The sequence below is a fragment of the Rhinatrema bivittatum genome, chromosome 7, assembly GCF_901001135.1.
Source record: "Rhinatrema bivittatum chromosome 7, aRhiBiv1.1, whole genome shotgun sequence".
Taxonomy (NCBI): Eukaryota; Metazoa; Chordata; class Amphibia; order Gymnophiona; family Rhinatrematidae; genus Rhinatrema; species Rhinatrema bivittatum.
The window spans coordinates 152770986-152798337 of record NC_042621.1 but is presented as its reverse complement, the minus strand read 5'-3'; the positions used below and the strand labels follow the sequence as shown (position 1 = coordinate 152798337).

The window sequence follows — 27352 nt, the reverse complement described above, 5'->3', positions numbered from 1 at the left end:
CTTGGGTCCCTGCATTGGTTTCAACACCCTTGGTGTTGCATTGGGCTGCCGGTGCTTCTGCTCCTGGCTCCTCGATGCACTGTCTGCGCTCGCGCTCTGTGGTATGTCTTGGAGCGGGGCTAGTGCTGTGGGGGCGAGCACCTTTAGATTTTTTTCCCCTTACCCTGGTGCCCCAGTGAGGAGGCCCTCTTTCTCTTCACAGGGCGCTCCATGTTTGGCCCCGGTGAGGAATGGGAAGAGAGTTGTTCCGATGACGAGGCATAGGAGCCGTCATTTCTTTCACTGAGCCTCACTATTTTCTGGGCTCGCTGCCGTTGGGCCCCAGGGGACATAAGACCACAGTCACAGCATGCCAACTGGTCGTGGTCCAGGCCCAGGCAGATGTAACAGTGATTGTGGCTGTCGGTGATCAACATCACCTTACCAAACTGGCAGTACTGAAGCCAGGCGGTTTCGGCTCCAGTGTAGCACAGAAAAGTAGTTTGGTTTTTTTAATGGAGAAGAAGAACTCCAAGGGGAGTCAGGAGAAAGTTACTCCGTGTGCGTCAGGGAGCGCAGATGAAACAGATTGAGGAGAACGAGGGCGCAAGATCGCACGGAAAGATGCGTGCAGCCGCAAAGAGCAAAGCTCTGTAACTGCTAGGAGAAGCTCCGTCCCGAGGCCGCTGAATGACGACCCCAAACAGCATGGCTAATTCAGCTCTGCTATAGACAAGAAACAATGGAGACAGCTATCTGGTAAAGCACAAAATTTGGCTAATCACTAATTTATATCCGAGTCTCATAGTTACAATCAGCAAAACAGGACAAAACACAAACAACATAAATAGAAAAAGTAGAGAAATACAAGTATACATACTCTCCCCACTAAGATTAAATGTATATGATCTAAAATTAATAACATCTTTCTAGATAGTGCTTTGTGAATGAAAGCCATGGATTTTTAACCATTGACAGTTTAATGAAGTTATATTAAGGGTAGCAATTCCTGATAGCATCTTAAACATTTTACTGTGCACTATCATGTATATAGTTATAGTTATAGTTCTATTCCATAGCATCTACCCATTGATGCTTGTTATATGTAAGGGCTCCTCCCAAAAAACTATTTATCTGTTGCCTAGTCCACTTTGTTATCTGTTATATGTACGGGCACTGCCCAATGGTTTTTTGTTCACTGTGAACCGATACGATGTGCGAACGGATATCGGTATAAAAGAAATGTTAAATAAATAAATAAAAGATTTAATGAAAGATTTTTGGCGTTTTTGAAAATTTCAAGAACTCAAATGAATTTTCATTAACTGGTAGATGTATGGTGATTATATCATCATCATGGCAGAAAGCAATTAAGATTGGATCCCGGAAGCTGTAGGAACCAAACTGACCAAAAGTATAAATCAAAAAGGATGCTACCTATTAATGATCTAATGAAAAGCTGAAAGTTGTTTTCAATCCTTCTTCTGAAACAGAAAGTCTCTGGGCTGTGTGTCCAATATAAAAGTCAACTAAAAACACATTGGCTAGATTTTAGAAAGGAAAACCTACCTGAAACAATCATAAAGCATACAGTACTAATCATTTGTTTATTGAGTGAAATGTTCCAGTATCTTTTCTTGGTTGGGAAATTATTTTTGTGCAATAGAAAATCTAAGATAAATGTCTTTGTTCAGTGCTGGTATTATTTTTTTTTTGTAAATGTTCATTATGAAGCACATGGCAGAGGTCTCAAGGTTATGATACCATAATTACTCATTTTAAATTATGTGCAAAAAACAAACTGAGCAATTACTTACATAGATGTAGGTCTGCCAAAAAATTTAGAGTCAAAGACAAAGGGCATAATTTTAGAAGTCAAATGAAGTATACCTAGTGATAAATCACCTTGCAAACAAGAGACTCGAGTTGCACATGTGTACACTGTATATAAGGTCTAGGCCATGTTTACTTTTTTAAAGCAGTCCTTTAACCTAAGAGAAAAATCAAGCACACTGAAATGCTCTCTTGCTTGTATGCAGTGCTAGTACTCAGTTATTGTACAATAAAAGAAGCTTATAAGAAAACTCATTGACTCCACCTGTCAGCAAATTTGTTACGTTTCGAAATTCGCAGGTAGGCCCCATGAGCTGCGCCACTCACCTGACCCCAGGCAGCTGACTCCTCTCTTCGCAGCAGGACACTACTATCGCTGCTCTTCTCCGAAACACTTCTAGATGTGCATGCACAGGACCACACATAACTTAAAGAGCCTGCGGCGGGAAACTCACTGATGACCTTATTACTTCAGCTCTATAAAGGGCCTTCACCTCAGCAACGGGTCGACTCCCATGTAGTGTGAGTTATGCATCAGTGTTCCAGTTCCTGCCAGCCCAGCTTGCCCCATCTTTCCAGCCTAGCCTACCTTGTCCCTCCAGCCCAGCTTGACTCTTCTCCAGCCAGTCCCTATCCTTACTTCCTCACCTAGCTTCAGACCCACTTCTGGACTTGACCCCTCTTGGACCTTGATTACGCTACTCTTCTGCTTGACACTGATCTCAGCCCAGACCCTGACCATTCTTGTCTTCTGCCTGCTTCTGACCTCCGCCTGAATATTGATTGCCTTTGTCTGCCGCCTGCCTCTGACCCTAGCTTGACTCTGGACCTTTGTCGTAGCCATTCCCTAAGAGACTCTCGCTTAAGACCTGCTGGCCCTCAGGACTTGAGGGCTCAACCTAAGGGGAAATAAGCTGGTATAGGTGAAGCGCCTAATCAGTCTCTCCCTCATCGGTGGGGAGCTACAGGGCCCTCCCTGTAGTTTGAGCCAACTCCACCCGAGCAAGAAGAGTCCTCGAATCTTACAAAATTAAATTATATAACAAAACAGGAACAGTGAATAAACTTTTTAAAGCTTAATTTTATCTTCTTCTATATTCATTACAAATTCTTATTAATTTATCATTTATATATTAGTAGAAAATCTAATTACAAAATACATAATCCTAAACAATAATATTTAAAATTTATAAAAGTCCCAAGTGCACATAAGTTGAAGAGACTTAGCAGAAAATGCTCAGATCCACAAATTTTTATAAATGCCAAAATATTTTCTTAGATATATAATCACCATACATGTACCAGTTCATGAAAATTCATTCAAGTCCTTGAAATTTTCAAAAGTGTTTCCTTAAATATAAAGAGGTCAATATTCAAAACTAAATATTTAAATAGCTAACTTAGGCCTGGATTTTCTAAGTTCGCAGAACTTAGAAAATCTGGCAGTAATGGGGGGCGCGAATCGGGGGGGCGGGCCTGCGAAAGCCGGCAACCATCGCACCACTGCGGTGCGCTTGCTGCCTGCTTTCACACCAAATAACTACACCATAAAAGGTGTAGTTATTCGGAGCGAAACAGGCGGCGATAAGGGTCCTTACCTTTCACCATCAGCGATGTCTTCGCAGCATCGGCCCCGGTGCCGCCCCGACTCCTCCCCTTCTGGTGCTGACACCGCCCAGAACCCGCCCCGATTTAGGTATCGCATGCGAAAAGGGAAAAGTCCCTTTTCGCGTGTGATCCATTTAGAGAATGACACCCTTAGTGTTAGATGACTTACTTAGAGTTAGATGGATAAGGTAGAGTTAGTTGGATAATTTGGATAACCTGGAGTTAGATGTATAATTTATGAGTTAGATGGATAACTTGCCATTTAGATGGATAACTTGTGAGTTATCCATCTAAATGGCTTTGAATATTGACCTTAAGATGTTTGAGTGCTATTAGGAATTGCTATGACCACATTAATACGTCATTAAACTGTCAATGGTTAAAAATCTGTGGCTATATTTCACAAAGCAAACTTCATTAGATGAGAACTTCATTAGATGAGAAGTTTGCTTTGTGAAATATAGCCACGGATTTTTAACCATTGACAAATCTATGAAGTGTAACCCAACACTGCAGTGCTTCAGCATCAAAAGTCAGGGGTAATCATGTATTAGGCTTTATAACAAACATCCGGTCTCTTCACCGTGGTGCGAAGGCTGCGGGCTTTCGCAGGCCCACCCCCCCTTCACCCCCGCCCCCCCCGTTTTCACAGGATTCATCATTCTGCGAAGAATAATGAATCCAGGCCAAAGTCCTTTACCCACACTTTTTTCTACCCTTCAGCAATCCCCCAGTAACAAATCCTGAAGCAACGTCAGAGGATGCCAGCACCATATCAAAACAGAGGAGAGAGAAAGAGTGGTGGTGTCCAGCTTGGGGAGAAGGGGTGAAAGTGGTATGGGAAGAATGCAGAGAAAAATATGTGGTGGTGCCAGGCGAAAGTGAGTGCGATGGGTCCAGTGTGGGGCGAGAGAAGCAGGGCCATCATTGGGGGAATAGGGACAAAAAGGGAGATCAGTCTAGGTTACAATCTTTGGGAGGCCTTGCGCCACACTGCCACGGTAGCCCTATCCCTAACTCTATAATTTCCTGTCAGCTTGGAGGTGACCCAGGTACATCAGCATTCCAGGGCCTCACTGCAATTGAAAGAGAGGAAGGAGAGATGAGAAAGAAAGAGAGAGAGACACACAGAGAAAGTGATGTCATCTTTTTTGGGGGGATTGAGAGAAAGAGTGATGGTATCTATCTTGGTGGGAGGGGTAGAGAGAGAGAGACAGAGACATGGTGATGGTGTCCAGTGCAGGGAAGGGCCAGAGAGAAAATAGAGATGCAAGGTCTAGGAAGGAAGAAGATGAAGAGAGAATGAGGGGAGGAGGGAAGAGAGAGAGGGAGAATGTGAGGCTAAAACAGGGGTAGTAGTACCTTATGAAGTACTATCACAGAATTTCTGTGGAAATTCTGCACCAAAAAAATAAAAAATTCTGCACTGAGTAAAAACTATTTTTTGCATTGCAATTTAAATTGTTACTGAGAGTGTTATTTTGAAAAATAAATTAAGCAGAATTTTGAAAATTTGAAATTATGTACAGATTTATTTATTTTTTTACTTTTTGGTGCAGAATTCCCCCAATATCTCTATAAGCAACCTATTTACTAAGGTGCAGTAAGACATCAGAGCTTTTTCTCGCATTGCCATGACTAGGAATACACACACAAATCTGGTGGCAGAAACATGTAATAACAGCCTCCCATCCTGCGGCCACCATCTTCAAGGGGCAGTCGTCCCTGTTTAAACCCTCCCATCGTGTGCAAACAAACCCTGATGGCCCATGATGCCACATCCCTCCTGCCTCCCTCTTGCTGGGAGTCTGATTTCAGCCACCATCAATTTTGTTTTCTGTGCCAAGGCAAGAGGGACTGGGATCACCTGCGGCTTTTGGGTAAACTAAGGAAGGGGTCCGGGGCATTTTGAAAGAGGTTGGAGAGTGTGATTTGGAGGCGATTTCTGGGTTATTGGATGGGTGGGTGGTTTATTGTAGGAGGCTCTGGGAAATTAATCTTCACATGCTGAATGGACAGACAAGAGGGGAGCAGTGGTGATGTGGCACCATGGACCACTAGGGATTGTTTTATTGGGTGGGATGAGCCCTTTCAAAAGAGGTTTGTGGCCCCTTTAACATATCTGGCCCAGGAGACAGACTTGGCAATGCTCCTGGAGAAATGTTAAGTTATAACTCTTGAGGTGTAGCTAACTTTCCCAGAATGCCGCAGTGCGTAAAGTATTGCCCCAGACTGTGTTATTTGTTGGCATGGCAATGAGCTGCTTTGCATGCATCTTCTTTGAATGCTCATTACCATAGCCACATTGTGTGTTGTTTGTGTTTTGAGCAATAACGGGCAAAATACTGGGATAATTGCACATTTTGCGCATTATTTCCAAACCGTGTGGAATAATGCATTTTCACTGCATGTTAAATCCAAAATCAATGTTTTATGCACACAAATGCATTATTGCATTCATAGCTTACAGGCCGATACAGTAAAGTTTGCGGGAGAGCGGGCGAGTGCCCAGTGTCCTGTGCGCGCGATTCAGTAAACCAAAATATTTAAAGTAGGTCCCTAGTACCACTTTTTGGACAGGAGCGGCGGCTGTCAGCGGGTTTGACAGCTGATGCTCAATTTTACCAGCATCGGTTCTCGAGCCCACTGACAGCCACAGGTTCGGAAACCGGACGCCGGCAAAATTGAGCGTCCAGTTTTCAACCCACGAGCCGATTTTAAATTATTTTTTTTTATTTTTAACTTTTTTTTTTTTAACTTTTGGGACCTCCGACTTAATATCGCCATCATATTAAGTTGGAGGGTGCACAGAAAAGCAGTTTTTACTGCTTTTCTGTGCACTTCCCCGGCGCCGGCAGAAATTAATGCCTACCTTTGGGCAGTCGCTAATTTCTTAAAGTAAAATATGCGGCTTGGCTGCACATTTTACTTACTGTATCGCATGGGAATGACTAATAGGGCAATCAACATGCGTTTGCATTTTGCGGGCGCTATTAGTCTCGGGGGGGGGGGGGGGGGGTTGGACATGCGTTTTCAACGCACTATTACCCCTTACTGAATAAGGGGTAAAGCTAGTGCGTCGAAAACGCGCGACAAATGCCGGTTAACTGCGCTCCACCGGAAATAGGCTCCTCAGTAAGGGACTAAGAAGTAAAATACCTGCAAACTACTTTGTTTATAAGCTTGTCTCTTTAGGAAGACTGTGCTGTTGCGCCATCTGCTGTTCATAGTAAATTTACTTTTGTCTATTGTAGAAATATAGAAATGTTTGTTTTCCTACAATAAGGGTTATTACTTGCAGGCCTGTCGGTGGATCACCTGGGGCCCTGTGCAGTCAGGGTGGTAGGGCCAGCCAGCAGGGGTCCTCCCTCAATGATACAAGCGTGTAAGGATTTAAAGGGCTTCCTCCACCACTGCAGTGGCAACTGTAGCATGGCATGCTGGAGCCCTACCCCTAAACAAGGAATGTTGGCATTCCCTCACCAGCCTCATACCACAGGCACTATCCACCTTGCCCACCCCTCACTCAGGATACAGAATTCCCAGTACTTTCACTGTATCTAAAGTGCATCCTATGGCTCACATTTATATATGCTTGCCAAGAAAAAGTATTTGAAAGTTAGACAGTACAAATCAGGAATTAGTTATTACTCCTTACTATGTTAATTAAGAACATAAGACTTGCCATACTGGATCAGACCAAAGGTCCATCATTTCAGTATCCTGTTCCCAAAAGTGGCCAAGCCACGTCAAAATTACCTGGTAGGATACCAAGGGGTAATTCTAAACTGCTTATCCTAAGAATAAGCAGTGATTTCTACAACTCTACCTTAATAATGATTAATGGACTTTTTCTCCAGGAACTTGTCCAAACTTTTTAAACACAGCTACACTAATAGCTTTCACCACATCCTCTGGCAACGAATTCCAGAGCTTAATTATGCATTGAGTAAAAAAATATTTTCTCTTATTAGTTTTAAATGTATTACTCAGTAACTTCATTGTGTGTCCCATGGTCTTTGTTCTTTTCAAAAGAATAAACAACTGATTAACGTTTACTCATTCCATTCCAGTCGTTATTTTATACACTTCTATCATATCTCCCCTCAGCCGTCTCTTCTCCAAGCTGAAGAGTCCTAACCTCTTTAGCCTTTCTTCATAGAGGGAATTGTTCCATCCCCTTTATCATTTTGGTTGCCCTTCTCTGTACCTTTTCTAATTGAGCTACATCTTTTTTGAGATGTAGTGACCAGAAGTGCATACAATACTCAAGATGAGGTCGCACCATGGAGTGATACAGAGGCATTATGATATTCTCTATTTTATTCTCCATTCCTTTCCTAATAATCCCTAGCATTCTATTTGCATTCATGGCTACTGCTGCTCACACTGAGCAGATCATTTCAATGTATTTTCAACAATGACCCCTAAATCCTTTTCGTGAGTGGTGACTCCTAATGTGGAATCTTGCATTATGTAGCTATAATTTGGGTTACTCTTTCCCAAGTGCATCACTTTGCACTTGTCCACATTACATTTTATTTTCCATTTACATGCCCAGGGTCCCAGTTTTGCAATGTCCTCTTGCAATTTCTCACAATCCTCTTGCAACTTAACAACTTTGAATAATTTTGTGTGATCGGCAAATCTGATCATCTCACTTGTTGTTCCTATTTACTGGTCATTTATAAACATATTAAAAAGCAGTGATCCCAAAACAGATCTCTGGAGCACTCCACTATTTACCTTTTTCCACTGGAAAAATGTATGATTTAGCCCTACTCTCTGTTTTCTATCTTTTAACCAGTTGGCAATCCACAATAGGACACAGCCACCTATCCCATGACTTTTTAATTTCCTAAGAAGTCTCTTGTGAGGGACTTTGCCAAATGCTTTCTTGAAGTCCAGATATACTGTATCAACTGGCTCACCTTTATCCAGATGTTATTTATGTCCTCAAAAAAATATAGCAAATTTATGAGGCAAGACTTCCCTTGGCTAAATCCATTTTGGCCTTGTCCCATTAAACTATGTCTATCTATATGCATAGTTTAATGGGACAGGTCTTATTGTTCACTTTAATTGTAAACTACTACTACTGATCTCCGATTGTATGCTGCCATTCATATATGTTACACCCTCCAATGACTGTGTCAGATATGATTGCTGTTGCTAAGTGACCCTATACTAAGGGATACAATTTGTGTGTTCCACTGAGGATTAGACCTAAACACGCTTCTAAGAATGCTTCCTCCCATTCCAGCTAAAAGTACATATGGCATGGAAGACTGCGTATGCTTTTAGCTGAATTGAGGAAGAATAGTTTTATTTACCCAGTAGACAGCTTTGAAAATTGCTCTCATAACCCAGACAAAGTAGATTTCTCACAGAAATACAGAGTTAGCCTTATCTGGTGCCTCCAATGGAATACCAGTGAAATATATCTAATTTTATATAATGTCTGATTTCTGAAAACTTTTTTAAAGATAAGTACATATTTGAAGAAACTCCTTGATAAATCAGGTACCTGGGCTTTCGAAACGTATTTACCTGTAATACGTTTTCACTTGGTTAACTGGTAAGCAGTTAAAGCACTGCAGATATATCTTGTTCTCATCTAGCTTCAGTTCAGACCCACACGCGCCACAACCTGAATAAGTAATGGCAGGAAGAGAGTTTAGGATGAGCTCCAGCGACATATCAGCATCCAGGATGAGGCGTCTGCTCTGGAGAGCTGGCATGGTAAACTGCAGCTCTGCTATGTGAGCTTGCACTTGGATCTCCCCTATAAAGTTAAAAAAAAATACTTTTATCTATACTGTGACCCATGGGCTTTTTTATATCATTACCGTAATGCAGAGTTCAAGTCGTCACAATGGTTCTGGAGAAAAATGTATTTTATTGACTCAAAAATTATTATTATTAAAAATTGTATATACCACCTGTAAATCACGTTAAACAAGCGGTTTAAAACATAAATTGAGCTAAAATCAAAATATAATAAAACAAAAGGAAATATGCATAAATAATTAAAAAAGAAAATCATAATAAACACAATCCAAAAATACAATTACAAAATTTAAATTTGAATTAAAATTAAATAATCACAAATGATATACATAAACTAAAAAAAAACAAAACAAACTGTGGCCAACTGGATTGTGTGATGCACATAATGCACTATCCTACATAAAGGTATGTCAAAAACACTCACCTGAAAATTTCTCTTCTAGAAGAGCTGCAATCCCTATGACTTGTTCCATAGCAGAAGCTTTATTTGTTTGATACTGAGCTTTAAAGTCAATGGCTCGCTTGTCATCATCAAAGAGACACTCACAGGATGACCATGGGGTGGTATGCAACTCAATCTCTCCTGTGAGGGAATTCCTTTGGGAAAGTATATTTCTGAATTCCCATAAGTGACCTTAAAATGAAAAAATAAACACACATCCATACATATATAGTTTTTTGACAGCCAACATAAAAAAATCCTTTATTTGACTAACTGCTAAATAAGTTCTCCCAAACCAATAAGCAATTTACTGGAGATGATACCTAGTTTTTAGGAGCTTGAGCAGGTATGCAATGATATAACAGATTGCATCTGGCCAGTTAAACGTGACTGAGGTCACAGAGTCAGTTGCATTCTCACTGGTCAAATCACAAAACTGCCTTAATCAGCTACATTAGGAATCAGCTTAACAATTTTTTAAACAAAATGACATTTGCATATGATGTAAATAAAATACACAATGGTTGTCCTTTAGGTAAAGTATTTGTTCTCACTGTTCTCTGGTAAGGATTAGGGTTTCTACAACTAACCTGCAGTTCTATCACGAGAGTTATGGATGCACTTTCCCCAATTCAAGATCAATACGATTAGGGGTAGATTTTTAAAAACTGCGCGATCGCGTACTTTTGTTTGCGCAGCAGGCGCAAACAAAAGTACGCTGGATTTTATAAGATACGCGAATAGCCGCGCGTATCCTCTAAAATCCTGGATCGGCGCGCGCAAGGCTGCCGATTTTGGGCAGCCGGTGCGCGCTGAGCCGCGCAGCCTGCCTCCGTTCCCTCCGAGGCCGCTCCGAAATCGGAGCGGCCTCGGAGGGAACTCTCTTTCGCCCTCCCCTCACCTTCCCCTCCCTTCCTCTACCTAACCCACCCCCCCGGCCCTATCTAAACCCCCCCCCTTACCTTTGTCCGTAGATTTACGCCTGCAAGAAGCAGACGTAAATCTACGCGTGCCAGCAGAGTGCTGGAGCGCCGTGCTCCGACCCGGGGGCTGGTCCGAAGGCCTGGACCATGCCCCCGGGCCGGCACCACGCCCCCGGTCCCGCCCCCGAAATGCCATGCGCATGTTATAAAATCCAGGGTCGGCGCGCGCAATGGGGTGCACAATTGTGCAACTTGAATGCGCCGAGCTGCGCAGGCTGCCTCCGTTCCCTCCGAGGCCGCTTGTAAAAGGCCATTTTCGCAGGTAAAACATTGTTTCACCTTTGGTATAATCTTTGATAATTACCCTCCCTGAGGACAATTTTTAAAAGCTACTTCCTAGGTAAATAGACTTTTCTGAAAACTGCTCACCTTTTCCCCAGGTAAAAGCATGCGTGGGGCTCAACAATAAGTGCAATTTTCAGCAGTGTGCGCAGGTCAGCACAAATGCATGCAAGTCAGTGTGACTAAAGTTATAGCTATATTTTATAAACTGAGTGGCAGGAGCTGCACAGTTTATAAATATCGCCTATTTCTGCCCCAAAAGAGTGTATGTATTTCTGTAAATAAATGGAGGGAGCAACATATTTTTTCTACCTATTTTATAAAAGCGTGCACATATATTTTATGTACCTAATAACTGTAACAAGTGTACGTAATAACCCTCAGTTATCCACGGAGGCAGGTATTTTAAAAAGCATGCACGTGCTCCGTGTATGAAAATACATATTTGTGTACATACTTGGAATTATCAGTTTGCCGACATCTCCAACATTTCACCAAGACCCTCCAGCACTTTACCCTGACCCTTCCTCACTTAACCCAGACTTCCCACCCAAACACTGTAGACAAAAGATAAGTGCAATTTCACTTCCGTTACTTAATTAGCAGGTGTAAAGTGTATTTTCAAGTTTGGTAATGTATGGGCATATATCTTTTACAAAACAGTAACTTGTGTGTGCACTTCCAAACCCTGCCCTGGAATGTGTCTAAACCATCCTTTGTTTCCCTTCTTATCAATTATGTGTGACACCGCATGTACTCACGATGTGTCCAAACTAGCAGATCACAGGTACATGTTACCTGCACGTGTATGTGATGAATTTACTTGTGCAACTCTTTGAAAATATTCCCAGGTGCGTACTTTTTACCTGTAGAAAATGTAGGTGGGATTAGAGGCGGCTTAGCTGTGGGAGGCAATGACATGCATAGCTTTGCATTTTCAAAACTACGTTTGTTGTTTTTCAGGGAAGAATTATCTACAAAATAAGCTGGGCAAAACTCTGCCAGTATTTTTCCCAAGGCAATTTTCAAAGGGAAAATACATGATCCCTCCCCTCTGAGGACTGATGTAAAGTCCCTGTGGGCTTTGCAACTAGCTGCATTGTTTTGAAAATTGCCCCCTATGGAGGCAGAAGACTCCACACATAAACAGATGCAATAAAATGACAGGAAGAATGTCAGGGGACTGCTTTCATTAGGCTAATATTACAGACTGAGCTCTTGTTTTGTATGGGAATGGCTTTCATTATTTGGTTTTAAAAAAAAATGTTAAACTCTGCATCAGAGAAATGTAGGACTGCTAAAGGATTGCAGATGAAGGGCTTGCCAGCTTGCCCAAAGTATGCAATGACAGAAGCATTACGGAACATTACTGTTTTTTGATATACACACACCCTATACACACTCATATACACATAGGAAGTAATTTTATAACATCGTGCATAAAAATGATCAGCAAAGTTGCTTAGGTTACACCAATTTTCAAAGCAGACTTACAAGCAAACATCAGCTTTGGAAAAATGGAGGTTTGGGTAGGGGACAGGGATATTACCTTGTGAATTTTACATTTATTTTTTACTTGTGGGCCGCCCCTAGAAGCGGTGGAGGGTGGGGCAGGTGGGTCTTTTCAGACCCCAAGATGGGAGGCTTTGACACATTAGGAGGCCGGGTCTACAGGGCCGTTATGGCCCTTTAAGAAGATGGTGGCCACTGGTGAAGGGAGGTGTCATTGTGCATTCTTTTTTTAACCTTTATCCCTACAATATTTTTTCCCACAGTATTTTTTCCTGGCTCGTGGTATTTTTCCCATCTGCAGAAAAATACCATGGGATAGCATACTTTAGGCTGGACAAAAAGAGGCATTCTTGAGGTAGTGTTTAGGTCAGGGAATGTGCAGACATTTGCACTTTTAAATATATGTACACTGTTTTACCTTCTTTCCACCATTCACAACAATAGCAGCAGAAAATGTAAATGGGCACTTTGGGGGTAATTTTTAAAAGCATTTACACACTTAAAACTGAGTTTTATTCTCATAAATGCAATTTATGTGCATAAGTGGGCTTTTGAAAATTGCTATGATATATGCTATTGAATTGTCAATAATTTTTACATGCAAAAGAGCACTTTAGCTTGCAAGATGGCTTTTGAAAATTGCTGTGATAAGAACTACTTTTATGCATGCAAATCCTTTTGAAAATTACCCCCTGAGTAGTTTCCTTTTGAAAATTCACAACAGGATATTTATCTACTGAAGTATACATGCTTCTTGAATTTAGGTAGCCTACTCAAAATTGCTCCCACGCAGAGCTTTCACTTTGCATTGATTTCAAATATATTACCATTTTAAAATTAATATTGCTATTATTGCTTCATTTACAATGTTTTTTTAAAATTATATTCCACAGTATAATTAACAAAGGAAACACACAATAGATTTGCTAAGCATAATTTGACCATTTCCTGGGAAAATGTCATCATGCCAGATTGTACAACCCATGTTGGAGTGTAGCCATGACACCAGGGTCAACACCCCTGCTCTTGTAAAATGTATCATGGGATGTTTAATGTCCACACAGCAAAGAGAACTTTGCTTTTGAGGCCTATTTATTTATTTATTTATTTATTTATTTATTTAGAGTTTTTATATACCGGCAATCATGAAAACATATCTTGCTGGTTTACATAGAACGGGGGTGCAATAAATACATAGAACTAGAACTGTGGTGACAGAAGGTACAGTTACATTTAACAGGGGTGGCCGAACTTGGAGAAGGAAGAAGAGAGGAGAGGATAGAAATGGTTAAACAATATACAATTTAGATGTAGTATACAAAATAAATGTTATATACAAAACGGCAAGGTGTTTTAGGAATCATTGGAATGTGTCATTGGGTTGTGTCCGGAAAAGCTTGCTTGAATAACCAAGTCTTAAGTTTTTTCCTAAAAGTTGGGAGGCAGGGCTCCTGTCTGAGGTCTGTAGGCATGGAATTCCACAGTAGAGGGCCAGCTGTGGAGGTGGCGCGATCTCTTAGGGTAATGTGTTTGGTCGTTTTCGCTGGGGGAACTAGGAGGGAGCCTCTATAAGCATCTCTAGTAGGTCTAGTAGAATTATGTACTTGGAGAGGGAATTGGAGATCGAGGACGGTGAGTTGATGTATAGTTTTATAGGTGATAGTTATGGCTTTATACATGATGCGGAAGTATACGGGTAACCAATGAAGCTCTTTCAGGACGGGGGAAATGTGGTATGTTCTAAAGGTTTTCTCACATTTTGGGTCTATAGGAAAAATGATTAGTACATAGGGCCCTAATATGACTCCCTCAACAGCATAATGTTCCTGTGCTGAGGCATTAATAATGATGCAGGGGAAGTGTGCCATCTACTCACTGTACCCTTTTAACTACTCTTTTAATGTGATACCCACTGTTCTCTGAAGGTGTCCTATGCAAATACTGAACAGGTCAAATCTATTACAACATCTAAGATCTCATGTGATCAGAGCACAAGGTGGTACTGGACATTGCATATGTGTATTGGTTGTGTACACAAAATCTGATGTGCAGTGGTTTGCATTATATAAGAAATACTACTTCACATCTGTTACATATAGCAACATTGCTTTTATTCTGATGCAGCATTATGATAAAGAGTAAGAACAATTCATTATTGTGTTAGCACTTGAAATTCACTATCAAGGATGATGGGCTCATGACCCCAGTGGTATATCACACTCTTCAGGAGCCAACTATTCCCAACTTATAAGGATCTAAGTTGGGCATGCCATACTCTTTTATACTTGTAACTAAAGACAGACCTGAATATCAGTTTCCTGAAGTAAAAGTTTATTATAAGGCCAGTGTGTCCTGGCTTCTTATATGTACACTTTAACAGTTAAAACAATCAACTTGGAAGCTGCTAATGATGTAAAAATTAGACAAGCTTGTCATGTGTTCTTTATATAGGACACCACTAGCATGATTGTTCACATCACTCTGCTTTCAAAAAATTGAACTCTGTGATTCTAAGAATCAAAATATTGATGTGTCCGATGCACAATACCAGCAGGAAAAGATAAAAGGGATATTTTATAGAGCTGTAGCCTGATCTTTTTCTGAACTGCACATGGAATACATTACCTTGGAAATTCAACAAGGGAATTTCAGAACTGGAAATCATTATAGCATATGATTAGTGTGTGATGCATGTCTTGTTGGGTGAGTACTAGAATTTCAGCAAGGAATTAGGGAAGGGTCATGAGATCAGGTTACTCATCTCAAAGCTTGGGGGGAATTTTAAGTGTAAACTAAAAGCATGGCTCTTCAGAGGGACATATGATTTAATGAAAAATGCCAATATGCTGATATTTGCAATGATAGTACCAGAGTTAATGCATGATAGAAAGGATACTGCTAACAGAATTAGAATTTGTATTCACTATTATGTTGAACTAAAAAAGTATCAATATGAATTAGAATTAGAATTTACTGTTGTGTTGAACTAGAAATATGAACTAAATTTATATAATAGCTAGTTTGATATCCTAGAATATGTATAACTATGAACTAGAATGTATACTTGCTATGGTGTTGAATGAGATGTGGAATGTGGACACAAAGTACATGATAAAAGACCATGTATATGAATGCTGTTACTCTAAATCGTTGTGATCTTCTTTTGGAATGATGGTATATAAAACAACTAAATAAATAAATAAATCTAATTAACATTACATAGCATTTAAAGCAGCACTGCAAACAGACCATGCAATAGTCAAAAAAGAATAAAATTCAAATGCTGGAACTGAGGCATGGACAGGAACAGCGTGCAGGTAAGGCTGGAACTGAAGCTTGGACAGGAACAGCATGCAGGTAAGGCTGGAACTGAGTGTTGGCTGCTGCTAGCCGAGGTGTGGACCCTTAGCCGAAGTGAGGTTAGTGCTATCTGTTGGGAAGCCTCGCAGGTCCCCACCGTCAGCAGGCGGAACTGGTTGGAGCAGGAACCTGAGGTGGGCCTTCACCTGTACCCACCCTCGTTCCCCGCAGGTTGAGCCCTTGGGTGCCGGGGCAGGCAGGACTCAGGTGGGGTTCCTGATGAAGAAGATCCCACGATGCTAGGTGATGGAGAGATCGGCCAGGTACCAGGCAGGCAGAATCCAGGAACATTCCAAGGTCAGAGGCAGACAGAATCCAGGGGCGTTCCGAGGTCAGAGGCAGGCAAGCAGAATCCAGGGGCATGCCAAGGTCAGAGGCAGGCGGCAGGCAAGCAGAATCCAGGGGCGTTCCGAGGTCAGAGGCAGGCAAGCAGAATCCAGGGGCGTTCCAAGGTCAGAGGCAGGCAAGCAGAATCCAGGGGCATGCCAAGGTCAGAGGCAGGCGGCAGGCAAGCAGAATCCAGGGGCGTTCCGAGGTCAGAGGCAGGCAAGCAGAATCCAGGGGCGTTCCAAGGTCAGAGGCAGGCAAGCAGAATCCAGGGGCATTCTGAGGTCAGAGGCAGGCGGTAGGCAAACAGAATCCAGGGGCGTTCCGAAGTCAAGACCGAAGACAAGCCAGACAGGAGACGGGTAGAAGGGCAGGAACACGGACGCAGGTGTGCTGGGACAGGAACACAGAGGCAGGATGCAAGGCAGGGGCATGAAGCAGGAATATAAATGCAAAGCTCAGCAGTCAGCAGCTCACACGGAGGAGGACCCGTGCAAGGCAAAGCAGACTGACAGGGTCCAAACTTAAATATTGCTCTGGTCCTGACATCAGGTCCCGGGGACAGGGCACTTCCTGGTCCCAGGCCCTTTAAGAGGCAGGGCGAGCGCCTGGAGGCCCACCTGCTCACGGGTCTGTTAGTGTCTGTGTCGGCGCCCCAAGCAGGGGGGGGCACAGAGGGAGAGATGCTGGGGAATCGCCGCGGAAGAGCGGGTTGCGCCGGTAAGTGGGGTTGGCCGTGTGGCCAGCCTGCCCAACACTGAGGCTTGGAAAGGAATAGCATGCAGGTAAGGCTACAGGAACAATGTGCAAGTAAGGCTAGAACTGAGGCTTGGACAGGAACAGTGTGCAGGTAAGGCTGGAACTGAAGCTTGGACAGAACAGACTAAGACAGGACAAGACAAGAACCAGATAGAACATGGAACATACAGGCCTTAAGGCAGCGATACCGGAAGCCCACAGGGGCGAAACAAGGCGAGGCCTAGATAGGCCACAGAGCAAGTCAAGGCCTAAATAGGCCAGAAGTCAAGGGAAAGAGCAAGAAGGCCTTTAAGCCACATGGAAAAGCAAGGCTAGGAGCAGAGGCCAGATGGCCACAAAGCAAGACAAGTAGTGAGAAAGCCAGATGGCCACAAGGCAAGACAAGGAGCGAGAAGGCTGGATGGCACAAGGTAAGACAAGGAGCAAGAAGGTCTGATGACCACAAGGCAAGACAAGAAGCGAGAAGGTCAGATGGCCACAAGGTAAGACAAGAAGCGAGAAGGTCAGATGGCCACAAGGTAAGACAAAGATAGGCCTGGGTAGGCCACAAGGCAACATTGGCTAGGGCAAGGAGCCAAGAGTTGATGTAGAAGCATCTTGGTTTCGTTAAGGCAGGATTATGTAGGGCTGGAGTCTGGGTTGGTGCAGGCAGGGATGAGGAGCTTGGCAGGGTAGGTGACCAAGCTCACTGAGGGCTCCTAGAGGCTAGGAAACTACCAGAGGCTGAGCTCATTTGGTCATGAGGAACTGACGGGTCAGCATGGGATGGAGCTTCGAGGAGACCTCTGCTAGTGGGGAGGCGTTACTGCCAGGGTAGGATTAGGCTACATAGATGGTGAAATTGTAACAATAGCATTATAATATAGCCTACTGACAACTGGGATAAGTGTGAAAAGACAGAATGATCTGATAATAGTTAAGTTCTTAGACAGTTGTAGCGAGTCATGAAGCATTGTCTCTCTTCAGACCTAGGGTGATGGTGTTAGGTTTTTAATGAATTCCAATTCAGCAGTTTCACGCTGGAATACTCCTTTGAAGTTTCTCTGTAGTAGGCGACCTTAAGGCCAAATAGAGAATGTCCGGGAAGGTTGAAATGTTCTCCTAGTGGTTTCTGAATGTTGACATTTCTAATGTCAGATTTATGTACATTTTCTGGAAGACACTATCCAAATACATGAAAGACACATAAGAACCACATTATACCAAAACCCAATGACTACCATAGATACCTACATGCATCCAGCTTCCACCCCACCCCCCCACCACCACCTGGTCTATTGCCTACAGCCAAGCCCTACGGTACAATCGTATCTGTTTTGACCCCTCAGAGAGGGACTCCCATTTGGAGAAATTACAAAGGACATTCTTGGAATTAAAGTACCCACTAGGGATGTGCAGAGCAAAATTTTATGTTCATATTTCTTATGTCCGAAAGTGGGTCCCACTTGCGGCCAATATGGACATAAAAAAAATCTAATGAGTTGGGTATATGTACATATGTCGCCCATTAAAGTCAATGGGGGAAGGATTTCCAGCCTATTTTTGGCTGCAGAATTGTGGTTTTCTTATCAATTGGCCCAGGAGAGAGTTCCCTTTCCTTTGTGCAGGGAAGTACTCCCTGGAAAGGGTCCACCCCTAGAGTTGTGTGTACCCGGTGTTTACATTGGCATCCAGTGAATATCGTTGGCGTCTAGTGAATTCCGTTGGCGTCTAGTGAATTCAGACGGTACTTACGCACTTCAGCAGATGACAAAGGAATTGGAGGATCTCTCAGAAATAAGAATACGTGTGGGAATACAAGGTCTGGATGAACAGGCAGGCACAGCAATGGAGTTAAAACAGCAGTAGGAACACAAGGCCTGGATGAACAGGCACTTCATTCGAGGACAGAGGTCAATCCCAGCTAGGGACACAAGGCCTGCATGAACAGGCACAGGAACTAGGTTAAAACACTGGTAGCTCGCCAGCATCTTTCTGATGCATGCTAGAATATTGGCAGCGGTATGGGCATGGTCCGTCAGGTGGGTGTGCAGTAAAGCCCACCTCCACCCTCATGCTTGTTCAGGGAAGGACTCCCTGGAACGGGTCCACCCCTAGAGTTGTGTGTACCCGGTGTTTACATTGGCGTCCAGTGAATATCGTTGGCGTCTAGTGAATTCCGTTGGCGTCTAGTGAATTCAGACTGTACTTACGCACTTCAGCTGATGACAAAGGAATTGGAGCCTAGGATCTCTCACAAATAAGAATACGTGTGGGAACACAAGGCCTGGATGAACAGGTACATCATTCGAGGACAGAGGTCAATTCCAGCTAGGGACACAAGGCCTGCATGAACAGGCACAGCAACCAGGTTAAAACACTTGTGGGAACACAAGGCCTGGATGAACAGGCACAGCCACTGAGTTAAAACACCTGTGGGAACACAAGGCCCGGAAGAATGGGCACAGCAACTGAGTTAAAACACCTGTGGGAACACAAGGCCTGGATGAACACGGATACTCGGATAGTAATTATGTGTTTTTTTAATGTATTTATATTCTTATTCGAAAACGTTTCTAGCACGTCATACTTGATTACACTCAGGTACTGTAGGTATTTCCCTATCCCCAGAGGAACACAAGGCCTGGATGAACAGGCACCGCCACTGAGTTAAAACACCTGTGGGAACACAAGGCCTGGATGAACACGGATACTCGGATAGTAATTATGTGTTTTTTTAATGTATTTATATTCTTATTCGAAAACGTTTCTAGCACGTCAGACTTGATTACACTCAGGTACTGTAGGTATTTCCCTATCCCCAGAGGAACACAAGGCCTGGATGAACAGGCACCGCCACTGAGTTAAAACACCTGTGGGAACACAAGGCCTGGATGAACAGGCAGGCACAGCAATGGAGTTAAAACACCAGTAGGAACATGGATGAACACTGATACTCGGATAGTACAATTTTTTTTTTATGGATTTATATTCTTTTTTTAAAAAGTTTATAGCACTTCATTTATTTTTATATTTATTTGTCATTTTTATATACTGACATTCTTGTATTCAATGCAAATCATACTTGCTTACACTCAGTTACTGTATGTATTTCCCTATCCCCAGAGGAACACAAGGCCTGCAGGAACGGGCACAGCAACGGAGTTAAAACACTTGTGGGAACACAAGGCCGGGATGAAGAGGCGCAGCAGTCGAGCACAGAGGTCGATCCCAGCTAGGGACACAAGGCCTGGATGAAGAGGCACATCATTCGAGGACAGAGTTCAATCACAGCTAGGGACACAAGCCGCGGAGGAAAAGACACTAACCAGGATCCTCCAAGCCCTCATTTTCTCCAAATTAGACTACTGCAACTCTACATTTCTTGGACTCCCTTCCTCATACACAAAACCACTCCAAATGGTTGAAAACGCAGCAGCCCGTCTACTAACAAACACTAGGAAAAGAGACCACATTTCCCCAGTCCTAAAAGACCTCCACTGGTTACCAATTCAGTTCAGAGTCATTTACAAATCCATCACCTTGATATACAAAATCTTTCACCAACACACCATAATCGACCTACAAATTCCTCTCCGTTTATACAAATGCACAAGACCGACCAGGGAAGCCTACAGAGGATGCCTCCTTGTTCCACCCTCCAAAACCACTTATCACAGCACCTTTAGAGATTGAGCCCTTTCCACAGCAGGTCCACCGTTATGGAACTCCATCCCCCCAGATCTCAGAAATGAACCTTGCCTCCTAACCTTTCGGAAAAGACTCAAGACATGGCTTTTCAGGCAAGCCTTCCCGAACTGCACCTAACACACACCATCAATAAATTCTCAGCTCAGAAGCTGTATATATTGGACGCCATATTTGTAATGTACTCTTGTATATTTTTATATTCTACACATGTATATAATTAACCTCCTCTATCCCTCTTTATTTCTTACACTCCCAGTTCATAGCCCCAGTTAATTGTAACTGCATCTCTTCACCACGTGTATTTATGTTATAGGTTGTTTTCTTTGCACCCCTGTTTTCTGTAAAGCGACATCATGTGAACGATTTCATGAATGCCGGTATAAAAAAACCTTAAATAAAATAAATAAGTAAGTACCGCAAGGGAAAGTTGAAAACAACTTTGAAGAGGGAGTTCAAGAGGGCGTGAAATTGTAAAGAGGTAAATGGGTGGGGGTCCGTGCAGTCCGCCCGCAGGATTCAACCCGGCGGGTTCGGTCGGACCGGGGTTTCGGCGGATCCCCCACCCCCACCCCTTTCGCGGGGGGTGGGGGAGGGGCGGGGAACGCCTCCCGGACGGCCCCGGGCCCCGCAGGGCGCATTTCCTCCGCGGCGGTGCGCCGCGACCGGCAACGGGTCGGCTGGGAAGGCCCAGGGGGGGCAGGTGGCCCGCTGCTCTGGCGGCGCGTGTTATAGCCCCCCCTCCCGGCATTTCCTCCTTCCCCTTTGGCAACTGTTAGCTTGTCTTAACCTCATTCACTACATCTATGCAGACGATGTTCAGATTCTTATTCCCATAACAGAATCTATTAACAAACTTGGCTATTCTTACAAGCCTTCCCTGATCCTTCAAACTTTCACTAGATAAGTACAGCTACTCAGCTTTGAATATGGAACTTCGCCCCTCCAATATTCTCCTCATTTAGCTACCCTACTTATGCACTTCAGAAAATGACAAAGGAATTGGAAGATCTCTCAGAAATAATAATACGTGTGGGAACACAAGGTCTGGATGAACAGGCAGGCACAGCAATGGACTTAAAACACCAGTAGGAACACTAGGCCTGGATGAAGAGGCACATCATTCTAGGACAGAGGTCAATCCCACCTATGGACACAAGCCGCGGAGGAAAAGAAACTAACCAGGATTCCCTCCGTAACGGCGAGTGAAGAGGGAAGAGCCCAGCGCCGAATCCCCGCTCGTCCGGCGGGCGCGGGAAATGTGGCGTACGGAAGATCGCCTCTCTGGCGCCGCTCGGGGGCCCAAGTCCTTCTCATCAAGCCTCAGCCCGCGGACGGTGTTAGGCCGGTAGCGGCCCCCGGCGCGCCGGGACCGGGTTTTCTCGTAGTCTGTTTGTTTGGGAATGCAGGCCAAAGTGGGTGGTAAACTCCATCTAAGGGTAAATACCGGCTCCGGCGCGTGTTATTGCCCCCCCCCCCCCCGGCAGCAGCTTCGCCGTTTCCCCGGCCGTTTCCTCCTTCCCCTTTGCCAACTGTTAACTAGTCTTAACCTCATTCACTACATCTATGCTGACGATGTTCAGATTCTTATTCCCATAACAGAATCTATTAACAAAGCCATCGCACTTTGGAACAACAGCTTACAAGCCATCACTAATCTCCTCAACAGTCAAAGCATGAGATCTTATTAAGAAACTGACATTATCCTCAACAAATTCTTACTCCTAGCAAAACCTCTACCAAGTAAGTACACAGGGGTCTGTATTTTCATACCCCAGTGCTTGCTGTTTGAATACCGCTCTTGCCGTACCGACCCGCAGGGACCACCTAGGGACACAAGCTGTGGAGGAAAATAAACTAACCAGGATTCCCTCAGTAACGGTGAGTGAAGAGGGAAGAGCCCAGCGCCGAATCCCCGCCTGTCCGGCGGGCGCGGGAAATGTGGCATACAGAAGACCGGCTCCCCAGCGCCGCTCGGGGGCCCAAGTCCTTCTGATGGAGGATCAGCCGGCGGACGGTGTTAGGCCGGTAGTGGCCCCCCCAATAAAACCACCAAAGACTGCTTCTATAAACTGCAAGTTTAAAAAAGGATAAGACCACTCTTCCACGCCAAACACTTCAGAACCATCCTCCAAGCCCTCATTTTCTACTACTGCAACTCTACATTACTTGGACTCCCTTCCTCATACACGAAACCACTCCAAATGGTTGAAAACGCAGCAGCCCGTCTACTAACAAACACTAGGAAAGGAGGCCACATTTCCCCAGTCCTAAAAGACCTCCACTGGTTACCAATTCAGTTCAGAGTCATTTACAAATCCATCATCTTGATATAAAAAATCATTCACCAACACACCATTATCGACCTACAAATTCCTCTCCGTTTATTCAAATGCACAAGACCGACCAGGGAAGCCTACAGCGGATGCAATGCCGGTATAAATAAATAAAATAAATAAATAAAATCAATAAGTACGTAAGGGAAAGTTGAAAACAACTTTCAAGAGCGAGTTCAAAAGGGCGGGAAACCGTTAAGAGGTAAACGGGTGGGGTGCGTGCAGTCCGCCTGGAGGATTCAACCCGGCGGCGGGTTCGGTGGGACCGGGGGTGGTTTCGGCGCATCCCCCACCCCTTTCGCGGGGGGGGCGGGGAACGCCTCCTGGACGGCGCCGGCCCCGTCCAGGAATAAAAAAATAAAGTAAATATATAAAATCAATAAGTACGTAAAGGAAAGTTGAAAACAACTTTCAAGAGCAAGTTCAAAAGGGCGGGAAACCGTTAAGAGGTAAACGGGTGGGGTGCGTGCAGTCCGCCTGGAGGATTCAACCCGGCGGGTTCGGTGGGACCGGGGGTGGTTTCGGCGCATCCCCCACCCCTTTCGCGGGGGGGGCGGGGAACGCCTCCCGGACGGCCCCGGCCCCGTCCAGGAATAAAAAAAATTAAGTAAAGCAGTAAAATCAATAAGTACGTAAGGGAAAGTTGAAAACAACTTTCAAGAGCGAGTTCAAAAGGGCGGGAAACCGTTAAGAGGTAAACGGGTGGGGTGCGTGCAGTCCGCCTGGAGGATTCAACCCGGCGGCGGGTTCGGTGGGACCGGGGGGGCTTTCGGCGCATCCCCCACCCCTTTCGCGGGGGGGCGGGGAACGCCTCCCGGACGGCCGCAGGGCGCATTTCCTCCGCGGCGGAGCGCCGCAACCGGCTCCGTGTCGGCTGGGAAGGCCCAGGGGGGGCAGGTGGCCCGCCGCTCCGGCGGCGCGTGTTATAGCCCCCCCTGGCAGCAGCTTTGCCGTTACCCCCGCCGTTTCCTCCTTCCCCTTTGCCAACTGTTAAGTAGTCTTAACCTCATTCACTACATCTATGCAGACGATGTTCAGATTCTTATTCCCATAACAGAATCTATTAAGAAAGCCATCGCACTTTGGAACAACAGCTTACAAGCCGAAGCCACCACTAATCTCCTCAACAGTCTAAACCTGGTCCTCAATGCCTCTAAAACTAAACTCCTCTTCATTTCCTACAAGCAAGAAAACCTCCCATCTCAGATCCATCACAAACACCTTCTCACCCACAACCATGTGAGAGACCTGGGAGTAATTATAGACAACCGTCTTGACCTAAAGAATATGATCCAAACCACAACTGTAAGATATAATATTATATCTTAATGGGCCTCGACAAAGGAAACTCTTTCCTATTGATCTTGTTAGACCTTTCCGCAGCGTTCGACACGGTCAACCACGCCATCCTCCTAAACCAGCTTTCGTCCATAGGAATCAGCGGCACCGTCCGATCCTGGTTCAAAACGTTTCTCGATAACAGAGGTTACAAGTTAAACTCCAAAACAAGGAATCCTCAAGATTTGACTCTGTCATAGGAGTCCCTCAAGGTTCTTGATTATCTCCGACCCTATTTAATATCTATCTTCTTCCTCTCTGCCAACTTCTTACCGACCTCAATCTAAAGTACTTCCTTTACGCAGATGATATTGAAATCATCATCCATATCAAAGACACATACTCTAAAACTCTTGACTACTGGGAAACATGCCACCAGAAAATCAAACAAGTAGTAAACAACCTACACCTCATCTTAAACTCATCCAAGACAGAAATCCTACTCATCTCTCCTGAAAACAATATCTCCAACACTACTCTTCCCAACAACCTACCTACCACACAAGTTACAGACTTAGGAGTGATAATAGACAACCGGCTAAACTTCAAGGCACATATCAACAAAACAACCAAAGACTGCTTCTATAAACTCCAGGTTTGGAAGAGGATAAGACCTCTTTTCCATGCTCAAGACTTCAGAACGATCATCCAAGCAGTCATTTTTGCGAAATTAGACTACTGCAGTTCCCTATTGCTAGGTCTGCCCTCATCCTATTCCAAACCACTACAGATGGTTCAAAATTCAGCAGCCCGATTACTAACAGGCGCAAGAAAGAGAGACCACATATCTCCCATTCTGAAAGAGTTACATTGGCTACCCGTCCACTTCCGTATCATCTATAAAGCCATATGTGTCATCTTCAAAACTATTCATCAACGCATCTTATGCACTTTAGCTGATGACAAAGGAATCGGAAAATCTCTCAGAAATAAGAATACGCGTGGGAACACAAGGTCTGGATGAACAGGCACATCATTTGAGGACAGATGTCAATCCCAGCTAGGGACACAAGCAGCGTAGGAAAAGAAACTAACCAGGATTCCCTCAGTAACGGCGAGTGAAGAGGGAAGAGCCCAGCGCCGAATCTCCGCCACTCCGGGTTCGGGGATCTGAACCCGACTCCCTTTCGATCGGCCGAGGACGACGGAGGCCATCGCCCGTCCCTTCCGAACGGCGCTCGCCTATCTGTTAGGACCGGCTGACCCATGTTGAACTGCTGTTCACATGGAACCCTTCTCCACTTCGGCCTTGAAGAAGAATGCTCAGTCTGTTTAAAAGAACAAAATTAACGGACCCACTCAAGGAATATGCTCAGTCTGTTTAAAATAAGAAAATTAACGGACCCACTCTGAAGGTCAATGCTCAGTCTGTTTAAAAGAACAAAATTAACGGACCCACTCAAGTACAGGCAGGAACAGCAACGGAGTTAAAACACTTGTGGGAACACAAGGCCTGGAGGAACAGGCACATCATTGGTGGACAGAGGTCAATCCCGGCTAGGGACACAAGGCCTGGAGGGACAGGCAGGCACAGCAATGGAGTTAAAACACCAGTAGAAACACAATGGCTGGAGGTACAGGCAGGAACAGCAACGGAGTTAAAACACTTGTGGGAACACAAGGCCTGGAGGAACAGGCACATCATTGGAGGACAGAGGTCAATCCCAGCTAGGGACACAAGTCGCATAGGAAAAGAAACTGACCAGGATTCCCTCAGTAACGGCGAGTGAAGAGGGAAGAGCCCAGCGCCGATTCTCCACCACTCCGGGTTCGTGGATCTGAACCCGACTCCCTTTCGATCGGCCGAGGACGACGGAGGCCATCGCCCGTCCCTTCCGAACGGCGCTCGCCTATCTGTTAGGACCGGCTGACCCATGTTGAACTGCTGTTCACATGGAACCCTTCTCCACTTCGGCCTTGAAGAAGAAAGCTCAGTCTGTTTAAAATAAGAAAATTAACGGATCCACTCTGAAGGTCAATGCTCAGTCTGTTTAAAATAGCAATATCAACAGACCCACTCTGAAGGTCAATGCTCAGTCTGTTTAAAATAACAAAATTAACGGACCCACTCAAGTACAGGCAGGAACAGCAACGGAGTTAAAACACTTGTGGGAACACAAGGCCTGGAGGAACAGGCACATCATTGGTGGACAGAGGTCAATCCCGGCTAGGGACACAAGGCCTGGAGGTACAGGCAGGAACAGCAACGGAGTTAAAACACTTGTGGGAACACTAGGGCTGCACAGTAGATGCCGGTCAGACACAGCGATTCATGTCAAGAACATGTGCTGCAGTGCTTACTGCTTACATTATCTTGAGCATAGGAGGCAATTGGAACTGCTGCAAGGCTCCTTTCAATAGCTTTTATTCATTTTGCCATTCACAAGGAAAATCGGGAAAGCCAAGCACTGGCAGGTTTACTTTCAAAAACACTAGCATTTCCATCAAGACCGGTGAAAGCCTTGAGCGGTGAGGGCTCATGATATCCCCTGTCATTGAAAAAACACGTTCACTGGGCACACTTGTTGGTGGACATGACAGATATCCTTCAGCCACTTTGGCTAGGTGTGGCCAGACAGTGGACTTGTGTGCCCAATATGCCAGCGGATCTGTCTGCGTATTCTCTATCGGCTCTGAGAGATACCGTTTCACTGACAGCTCTGCTGCTGTCTCCTCCTGTGCTTGGGAGGGCTGAGAGTCACTCAATCCAGTTACTTTCTCTCTCGCCTGTTGCACTACTGATGTATCTTTATGGCCAACATGCCTTGGGCGTTCTGACGTTGAGGTGGAGGCACTAGTAATAGTATCTGTCACTGACACAGTCCTTCTCCTGCCAGGGCTAGCAGCAGCACAACTCTGTGACGTGCCTGCTGTTTGCACCTGTGCTTCAAGCCTAATCTGTCTCCGCCTATGGTGCTCCTGTTCACGGACCTGTGCTAACAACAGCTCCTTCACAAATGACAGACAATTGGTCTGTAGGGCGATTTTACCTTTCACACGGGGATCACAGACAGAGGCGAGCATGTATGTGCTGTCCTCTGTTAAAGGCCTTAATCTGTCTTTCACCTGCCGCTGCAAAACGTCCACACACTGCAGCACCTCAGCAGTCATTCCCT

At 44.6% G+C, this 27352-nt stretch overlaps 1 protein-coding gene across 4 annotated transcripts in view; it reads right to left on the bottom strand.

Moving 5' to 3' along the window:
- Window positions 1-27352, bottom strand: part of SHLD2 (shieldin complex subunit 2) — a 202111-nt gene that overhangs the window by 13951 nt on the left and 160808 nt on the right. For 3 of the 4 annotated variants that reach the window (XM_029609425.1, XM_029609428.1, XM_029609426.1), the window contains 2 exons: window positions 9635-9844; window positions 8971-9205 (listed from right to left, as the gene is read on the bottom strand). In XM_029609425.1, coding sequence (XP_029465285.1) covers window positions 8971-9205; window positions 9635-9844 — 445 coding nt within the window. The remainder of the gene's footprint in view (window positions 1-8970; window positions 9206-9634; window positions 9845-27352) is intronic. The other variant, XM_029609427.1, reaches the window with a different exon arrangement.